At 46.3% G+C, this 10000-nt stretch overlaps 1 protein-coding gene across 7 annotated transcripts in view; it reads right to left on the bottom strand.

Annotated features, from left to right (window-relative positions):
* The window catches only part of LOC143032354 (uncharacterized), a 315811-nt gene that overhangs the window by 256877 nt on the left and 48934 nt on the right, over positions 1-10000 (bottom strand). For all 7 annotated transcript variants that reach the window (XM_076196960.1, XM_076196966.1, XM_076196963.1 and 4 more), the window contains exon 2: positions 4045-4106. In XM_076196960.1, the coding sequence (XP_076053075.1) occupies positions 4045-4106 (62 nt within the window). The remainder of the gene's footprint in view (positions 1-4044; positions 4107-10000) is intronic.

The raw sequence follows: 10000 nt of genomic DNA, 5'->3' as shown, positions 1-10000 counted from the left end.
GAGAGAGAGAGAGAGAGAGAGAGAGAGAGAGAGAGAGAGAGAGAGAGAGACTGGGATAGACGAGGAGTATTTCATACAGGCAACTGCGTGCATGACGTCATATCGCTGTTGAACACGGGAGGAAACGCGGGACGGGATGCGCAGGAATAAAAATAACGCCAATTGTTTAAGATAATCATTTTTGCTCCCTCAATAAATATATGCAACGAATAATCAATTCTATATCCAGGAAAAGAAACGAAGAAAAACATTGAAATAAACAAAAATTCTGCATCTCTGGCGCAATCAAATAATCGAAGTGAAAAATGCACTTTCGTATTCGAATTCTTGACTGACAGCTGTCGATCTGCATTTGATAAGTAAGAGAAAAAGAGGAAAATCGAGAAGACCCGAGGTTACTTTCCACCTCACGACTGGCGCACCAAATCCGGAAGGGAGGGTCAGAGAGGGAGGAGAGGAATAGGAGATGCAATAACAAGAAAAAGAGGACGAAGGAAGACGAAAAGAAAGAAGAAAATAAAAGAAAGGAAGAAATGACAAGAAAAGAAAGGAAGAAGAGAGAAGAAAAGTAAGTAAAGTAAGTACAGAAGGAAGGAAGAATGGTAGGAAAGTTAGAGGAGAGGGAGAGTAGAGAGGGACAGAAACAGACACACACAGACACACACACACACACAAACACACACACACAAACACACACATACAAACACACACACACACACACACACACACACACACACACACACACACACACACACACACACTGACAGAAAGAGGGCGTGAGGTGTAGAGGGGGAGGGAGAGAGGAAGATAAGGAGGTAGACGGAGACAGAGAAACAGAGACAGAGACAGAGAGAGAGGAAGATAAGGAGGTAGGCGGAGACAGAGAAACAGCGACAGAGACAGAGAGACAGAGAGACAGAGAGAGAGACAGAGAGAGAGAGAGAGAGAGAGAGGAAGGAGAGAGGAGGGAGGGAGGGAGAGAGGAGGGAGGGAGGGAGAGAGGTGGGAGGGAGGGAGGGAGGGAGAGAGGAGGGAGAGGGAGGGAGAGGGAGGGAGAGAGGAGGGAGAGGGAGGGAGAGAGGAGGGAGGGGGGAGGGAGAGAGGAGCGTGGAAGAGAGGGAGAGAGGAGCGAGGAAGAGAGGGAGAGATGAGCGAGGAAGGGAGGGAGAGAGAGGAGGGAGGGAGGGAGGGAGGGAGGGAGGGAGAGAGAGGAGGGAGGGAGAGAGAGGGAGAGAGAGGAGGGAGGGAGGGAGGGAGAGAGAGGAGGGAGGGAGGGAGGGAGGGAGGGAGGGAGAGAGAGAGAGGAGGGGGGAGAGGGAGAGAGAGGGAGAGAAAAATGTGCCCCCAGTGAACGAGTCCCAGTTCCATTTCGTTAAAAAAAAAAAAAAAAAGTCTGGCCCCTTCCCCTTCCCTCTCCGCCCATCATTTTTATAACATCGTATAAACCGTGGCAAGAATAAAATAAACAAATAAATAAGTAAATAAATGAAAAACTAAATATCTAAACGAGTAGATATATAAACAAATAATGCATACAATTAAATTAACATAAATGAAAAAATAATAAAAAATTCAAAACAAATTAAACGAAAAAAAAAAGACGAACTAGAAATAACAACAAAATCTACGGATTACATCATCTCATTGAAGGAGATAAAATGACGTAACGAGGTTTGCGCGTAAACGAGGTCAAGACTATGTCAACAAAGTCGTCAGTCTTCACGCACGTGCGTGAGCACGGAGGCGGGGCAAACGAGTGACGTCATACTGTCCGGCCTGTACCTGTCGAATTCATATATTATATATATATATATATATATATATATATATATATATATATATATATACATATATATGCATTATGTTCGTTTAAAAAAAAGATATGAAAAATAGATATCAAAGAAAACGAAAGTGTTTTCTTAGAACCAGAGACGAAAGTCAACATTGCGAAACAGAAGCCGCCAGAACGCGGAAAGAGCTTAACAAAATATATAAACTTTCGTAACTCCCGAGTCGAAACTGCCCACAAGTGGAACAAACCCCCCACCCTCCCTCCTGCCCACACACGGACAGATCAAATTTCAGTTTCAGAGACAAGCTCAACCCCGCTTTCTCTTTCTGTTCGGTGCCACGCTTCGTAGGATCATTTCTTGAGAATACTAATCCATCTCTACTTGCCTCTGGAGCTCATGACCCAGAATACATGTTAGAAACAAGTTATTCAATGAATCCTCAACACTGCATGATTTATTCAGAGAGCTGTCTGACGATTTTACTCGATACCCAAAATAACCTGGGTTATTTCTTGGAGGACCCCTGTAGCCCATAGTCTGTCTCATTAGCTGAATAAAATCTCCTGACGGAGGCTCGAGCCCTAATCTGTCCAACATGCCATGAGGCCAAACCCTTCTTACGTACCAATTGGCACTCTTCCTGTCTCCAGGCTATTCTATTACTCACCCCTGAGGCACACCCCAGCCTTCCTTCTTCACAACGACGCACATTAGAAGCTTTATTCTGTCTCGCACTAGACGATCTCCGTTTCGCTCAACTCAAGGACGTTTCCCATGTATGGAAAGGGTCGAGGGCCCCGAGTTGACGAAGAAAACAAACCCAACTCTGCGTGGGATCCATTTCATCCTCCTCCTTCCTTCTTTCCTTCCTTCCTTCCCTGGGCGGACAGGCGCGCCCTTCGGACCCGGGTTCGGGTTTCCCGAAGGAGGAGCGGGGTTGTGTGTAGGGGAAGGACCGACTCGATCTCTGCTGCGTCGGTTCCTTTCGAATCTGGGTCGCCGTGGCCAGCGACTAAGTTCAGAAAGAGGACAACGGCTTCTGCAGAGACTCGAAAATGTTTTTTGTTTTTTCTTAAGAGGTTGCAACGCTCCGATAAAGTTAAAAAATACTTTTGGAAAAAAAAAAAGTATGTGCTGTCACGAGTTCGAGTCCTACACCGTTTTTGCAAAAATTTGTTTAATAAAGAAAATGCAGTTGTGTAATACTCATTATGCAATTATGTCTGCATGGTTAAAAACAACTTCAATTTGATACCCTAATGGCGAAATCACAAACTCCAAGACTTCATCGGAGCCTATCCTGAAGCGCTACTGCCTGGGCCTTCATTGCCACATGTGAAAATGGTAAGTGGATAAATAATAGGATAAATGAATAAATAAATAAATAGATAAATAAATAAAGATAAATAAATAAAGATAAATAAATAAAATGAACAAATGAATAATTAGATAAAAAAATACTGGGTAAATAAACATGAAAATGTATACATAAAAACTTTCGCAAAATTTCCAACTTTAAAAATACAGTACCTTAAGTAGTGACACTGTTTCAAAGAGACTGATAAAAGTGAGGCTCGCTTATGTGCCAACAGCTCTCGCAAGTCAGCTGGAGCTGTTGCCATACAAGCGAGTCTCACTTTTTTGGGATCATCGGACACAAGAACACACTGTAATTCAGCACAAGATTTTTACTCGTAGTGTCAAAGTAACTAAATAAATACTCGACCTTTGAAGGATGGAATACTTAGAATCTAAATCAAAGTAAATGAACAAAGTGACACAAAAAAAAAAAAAAATGAACCAGAGTACCGAGTGATGCCTCAGCGTTCTTTACGTCATACGCTTGCATAGACATTCGACAAACTAGTGTATGTACAGTACATCCCAAACAAACTCGTACGCGTTCACTTGTACGCCTAAACAAACATCCTGAAACGCTCGACATCGCGCAAGCTACTGTTTACACTTGTGCACACATGCAGCCACGCGCGCACGTACATGTACACACGCGCACACACACACACAAACACACACACACACACACACACATATATATAAATATATATATACAAACACACATATACACACACATACACATACACACACACACGCACGCGCACACACGCACACGCACGCACACACACACACACACACACACACACACACACACACACACACACACACAAAATCACGCGTACATACAGCTGCACATACGCAACAATAATGCACTGAAGTCAGCTGATCTACTCACTTGAGCGCGTTGTGCAGCTTGGAGGTGCGGCTCAAGAACTCCTCCCACATGGGTCCGCTGCCCTGAAAAACACAAAACGTCGCGCATCAGTATCCTTCGGAGTCTCCTGCAGAAGTACAATTTCTACGAGATGCGAGAGCGGTGCCTGAGGCACTCTCTGTCGAGGTGGATGGGGGGGGGGGTTCGGGGCGAGAGATGGGAGGGAGGGGATGGAAGACAGGGTGGGAGAAGAGTAGGGGGCGGGATGAAGGAAGAGAGGAAGGAAGACAAAAAGGAAGTGAGAGCTAAGTAATGAAAAAATAATTACATAAGTTTTGCAGTTATATATCTTGTCATATATTTTCATAATTTCATGCATACATAATTTTAGGTTTGCACAGGTAATGGTCAGCAAAATTTACACATTTCATGTTTTCTTATAAAGATTCACATATTTTGATTATTTTATGACACTGGAATTTGTATGTTCGGCCAGAACATTGCGTGTTCAGCCGGGATGACCTACAGGTGTTGCCCACGAAGTCAGTGACAATCTCTTTAAAATTATGAACTAAAAGGTCAATGACCTCTCTTCAAGCTAAGTCAACACAGTTTTGGAGAGGTTGGAGTACTGGTATGAATAGCAAATTATCGTCATTCCTACGACAATTCAATTTTCTACTACCAAGAAACTCATTATAGGAACAAAATAGTATATACAACCATAATTTACCCTTTGACTACCAAACCAAATGTATATTCACTGTCTGCCGTCAGGCGATTTTATTCAGATAAGGGGAGGTGGGATCCCACGGGGCCAAAGGCTTACCAACCCGACATTTTTTTTTTTCTCTTTGGAAAAGGACGAACAACGTTTAAATTGGGGTTCTGGGTTCAACCCAGGAACGTCAGATTTACACTACTAACACCCTCAATCCGGTAACAAACTCTGCAGATTCATTTGAAGGGGTCACTGGCCCACAATTTCCGTCAATTTTCGAGGGGGACACTGAGTGAAGGGTTCCGGACTGCGTGCATGTGGTGCTATGTATAGGGGGACCAAGTGCCTCTCCTGACACTTGACTCTGAATGGGAATTTTCGTTCTCTCTCTACTTTCAACAACTTGTCAGTTTACGGTTTTATGTAATACTATTTATCCTTCACAGTTCTGCTATATGAATGAACGCGCACACAAGCAACTAAATGAACTGACAAAAAAAAAGAACGAACGCACACGCACAATGACATGTGCGCATGCGTGTATCAGTCCCTGGAAATTATCTGTTAACGCGCCGCACTTAATTTCAAAAGTTCTCTGGATCGTGCGCGACCCTCGCCGCCTTTTGTGTCCCGAACAAAGGTGCCACCTACCTACTCACCCACCCACCTACACCTCGTGTGTAGGTCGCTCTTTCTCCTCACCCTGCACGGATCAATTCTTGACTTTTACGCGAGTAGTATTCGTGTCTAGCTCCTCGACTTTTGATCGAGCACATTCGGGTCTTCCGCAGCGTGACATCGACTCGAGTCTCGCCTGACTGAACATCAAGGCCCATACGTGTGCGGCGTATTAAGACACACACACATGGCACCACGACGGGTACCAGACAATGGTGGACCTGTGAATCAGACGTTGGAGGGAAACATCTCCCCGTCGCCCGTCTTCAAAACCTACTAGCACCCTCATTTCCCTCCAGAGCTGCACCGGGGCCCAAGGTATCTACCAACCTCAACTATCTTTTTTTTCTCCTACCATTTTTTTTTTTTTCACACAAAAACTGGCAACCGGAGACTGCTCCCCACATACGCCTTCTGTTACTCGGTGATCGAAACAAGACCAATGAATACAACAGAACAACAATCCAACATTAGTTCCCGGAGGGGTCTGTGGAGAAGTCCGAAGACCGCTGCAGTGGCTTCCAATTAGTGAAGTTGGAGACGACATATCATGAACACATACAGGCACTCGATCCTTCGGCACTTAGAAAGGGCTTCTCAGAGGCGAAGTCTTCGAAGAACCTCCCGAACCTACAGGATAAATCAAAAGTATGTGGCCACTCAGGGGAAGTGTCTTACCCATAACTTAATAAAGTGGTCTGCAGGTTTCCTTGTCCCTATTTTTCCCTTGCCACCACCCCAACACCCGCGTCCGCGAAAAAAACAAAACAAAACAGAAACTATATATTTTTATAGCCCCAACCTTGACCCTTGCATGTGGTAATAGTGTTCTCGTGTGCGTTACAGTCCCTCCCTCTCTCTCTCATATGCACATACATGTGTGTGTGTGTGTGTGTGTGTGTGTGTGTGTGTGTGTGTGTGTGTGTGTGTGTGTGTGTGTGTGTGTGTGTGTGTGTGTGTCTGTCTGTCTGTCTGTCTGTGTGTGTGTGTGTGTGTGTGTGTGTGTGTGTGTGTCTGTGTGTGTGTCTGTGTGTGTGTGTGTGTGTGTGTGTCTGTCTGTGTGTGTGTGTGTGTGTCTGTCTGTGTGTGTGTGTCTGTCTGTGTGTGTGTGTGTGTGTCTGTGTGTGTGTGTGTGTGTGTGTGTGTGTGTGTGTGTGTGTGTGTGTGTGTGTGTGTGTGTGTGTGTGTGTGTGTGTGTGTGTGTGTGTGTGTGTGTGTGTGTGTGTGTGTGTGTCTGTGTGTGCATGCACGCGCGTGCATGTACAAGTGAGAGCGCGTGCGTGTGCAAGTAAGCGCGTGTGCACGCGCAAGTGTGCGCACGAGTGCCTGTGTGCATCTGTTAATATAGCTCCTCCTTCTCTGTTTTCTGTTTCTTTCTTACTTGCATCTCTCTTCTCTTCCTTGCTTCTTCCTTTCTTTGTTCCGTTCTTCTTCTTCTTCTTCAGAGGAAGAGGAAGAGGAAGTGGAAGTGGAGGAGGAGGAGGAGGGGAGAAGCAGTCATTGGGCGTAGACTGAACGACCTCGGACAGGTCAGAAAGAAAATCAATAAGAAAGAACCTTTCCTTCTCACAGTGACACTCGGGGGTCCCCCTTCCATGGACCCCGCCCCCTTCTCCTCCTCATCTTCCTCCTCCGCCTTCGCCTCTTCCACTTCCTTCTCCCCATCCTCCTCCTCTTTCGTTTCCGCCTCCTCCTCCTCCTTCACTTCCTTCGCCTCCTCTACCTCCTCTGCCTCCTCTATCTCCTCCATTTCCTCCATCTCTTCCTCTTCCCAATTTGGGCGTAATCAGTCAAATGCAGGCGAGGACTGGCCAATATCGATCGGGCCTGGCATGTTAATGAAGCTTCGAAAGGCCCAAGTTTAGCCTTGTGTATACATATCGATTGTGTACATACAACAGTGTCCGAAGTGTATATTTGTACTCACAAAGGAATTAAACGTGGAGAGTCTCGTGCATATGCATTTATGGGAGATTCTGTGTACACAGGATGTACTGTATACATATACTTTTTTATTCGGGCTCCAAACTATTTCGTTTATATACGGGGGATACGCTATGCCTATCGAGTGGTTGGGTAGTGAAGTAAGCACCCTCCTCCCGAGGACCCAGGTTCGCCGGCGACGACGACGCGGGTTGGGTTTGCGACCCCGACCCCGACCCCAGGCACCGTGCGGCCTCCGGGGGCCATTGGACGCGGCGCGGCGCGGAGATGGGTTCCGGTCGGCCATTCCTGCTCGTTCTCATCATCACCCTGGGAGGAGGAGGAAGAGGAGGAAGATGATGAGGATGAGGAAGATGAGGAAGAGGAGGAGAAGGAAGAGATGGAGAAAGAGAAGAGGAAGAGAGGAAAGAGGAGGAGAAAGAGAAGGAAGAGGAAGAGAAGAAAGAGGAGAAAGAGAAGAAAGAGGAGGAGAAAGAGAAGGAAGAGGAAGAAAAGGAAGAGGAGAAAGAGAAGGAAGAGGAGGAGCAAGAGAAGGAAGAGGAGGAGAAAGAGAAGGAAGAGGAGGAGAAAGAGAAGGAAGAGGAAGAGAAGGAAGAGGAGGAGGAGAAGGAGGGAGATGAGTGGCGACAATCTAAACCATCTTAGAGAAAAAGGGGAGTGGGTGGGGAGCGGCAAGGCTGTCTCCTGCAGAGCGGATTAGAGCTGATCACGAACAATAACATTTGTTTACATGGACATACATTGATGAATACACACACACGAAAGTACGCACGCGCGCGCACACACACGTACGCACGCATGCGCGCACACACACGTACGAACGCACACACACGACTCGATAGCGCTGTGGTAGCGTTCGCAGTCACCACTACGGCGGTCCTGGTTCGATTCCCGCCCAGGGGTGAAATAATTTCAGTATAGTTGCGCTGCGGGTCGTTACTTCAACTTTCGTGGGCGGGGAGTTGTGTGTGTGTGTGTGTGTGTGTGTGTGTGCGTGTGAGGTCACGGCATTATCCATAGATCGGTCATATATGAGCTCTGAGCTCTCTTTCGGGAGGGCAATATCTGTCGATCACGAGTCAAACACGTGATCTAAGACCATGGTGAATCTCTCTCTCTCTCTCTCACACACACACACACACACACACACGCACACACACACGCACACACACAGGGGAGAGATAGGAGAGGAGAGAGAATCGCGCACTGTGGTCTCTTCCACGTTCTTTGCGGTGCCCTACACGCAGGTCTTCTGTTACACCATTTTTAATCACAGAGTAGCCCAATATCGTGTGTGTGTTCGTGTGTGTGTTCGTGTGTGTGTCCGTGTGTGTGTGTCCGTGTGTGTGTGTGTGTGTGTGTGTGTGTGTGTGTGTGTGTGTGTGTGTGTGTGTGTGTGTGTGTGTGTGTGTGTGTGTGTGTGTGTGTGTGTGTGTGTGTGTGTGTGTGTGTGTGCGCGCGCGCATGCGTGTAATGACATTTATTTTAAAGCGAATTGCCCCAGTGAGGAACTGGCTCCCATCCTCTTGCTAAAAGAGACTTTATAGCTGTGCCGAGGTGTGGCAATTGTCCCTCTCTTCAGATTCCATAGCCTTGGCTTCTTCCTCCTCCTCCTCCTCCTCCTCCCCTCAAAATCTCTAGAGAACTTTTGAGGTCTTTATTCTTCATCTTAGGTTTCCGAAAAAGGGGAGAAAGTAGTTTAGTCAGGTCCAACTTTGGCCTCCTAAAACTACGCTTAATATTTCATTTGAAACAAAGACGCATATGCACAAGCGCATCCCCCAAGACACAATGAAAATATCTAAATTGGAATACGTAGTGAAGAGATCTCTTCCTGATATTAAGAAAAGATACACACAATATATACATGTGTGTACGTATTATATGTGCATTGAATTTGCATAAAAAATAAAAAATAAAAATATATATGTCTTGGTTTGTATTAATAACCATTCCCCACTTTCGAAACAAGTCCCCTTTAAGTCGAACGACGCCTTTCTGAGATCGAGGGCATCGCCTATCAAAATTATGACCAGAATATTTGCAAGTCCTTCTGATGTTCGCAGTTTTAAATTCTAGAATAACTCGGAACTTTTCGTTCCAAATTTTAGAGGTTTCCGAATTTCATGGATTCATATAGAGAACTATCTGTATCCCGTTTTGTCCCAGTTATGTCAGCCCCCCACCCCCTCCCACTTCCAGATCCACAACACCTTTTTAGCTGAACGGAGTCGTCGATCGAGCAGCAGCGAAGCAAAAAATCGAAGATGTCGGGAGTTAAGAGGCGTGGTGGACACGAGCAGTCTTGGCGGCCAAAGCACAAACTTCTCAATGACATGACCACCGCTTGGGAAGATGGTGGGAGGGAATGGTCGATGACAGGGGGGGCCAATGGAGTAGAGAGGGAATAGTCGTGGAGGCACTGGAGGGGCACGGTCTCTGACGTGTGTGGGGAGAGTGGGAGGATTGATAGAGTAGGTAAATGAGACTGAGATGGAGTGAGAGAGAGAGAGAGAGAGAGAGAGAGAGAGAGAGAGAGAGAGAGAGAGAGAGAGAGAGAGAGAGAGAGAGAGAGAGAGAGAGAGAGAGAGAGAGAGGGAGAGAGAGGGAGAGAGGGAGAGAGGAGAGAGAGAG

This window comes from Oratosquilla oratoria, chromosome 13 (genome assembly GCF_046742065.1).
Source record: "Oratosquilla oratoria isolate Oo_2021 chromosome 13, ASM4674206v1, whole genome shotgun sequence".
In the NCBI taxonomy this organism is placed as follows: Eukaryota; Metazoa; Arthropoda; class Malacostraca; order Stomatopoda; family Squillidae; genus Oratosquilla; species Oratosquilla oratoria.
Note: the sequence above shows the minus strand (reverse complement) of the source record. Positions and strands in the feature narration are given on the sequence as shown.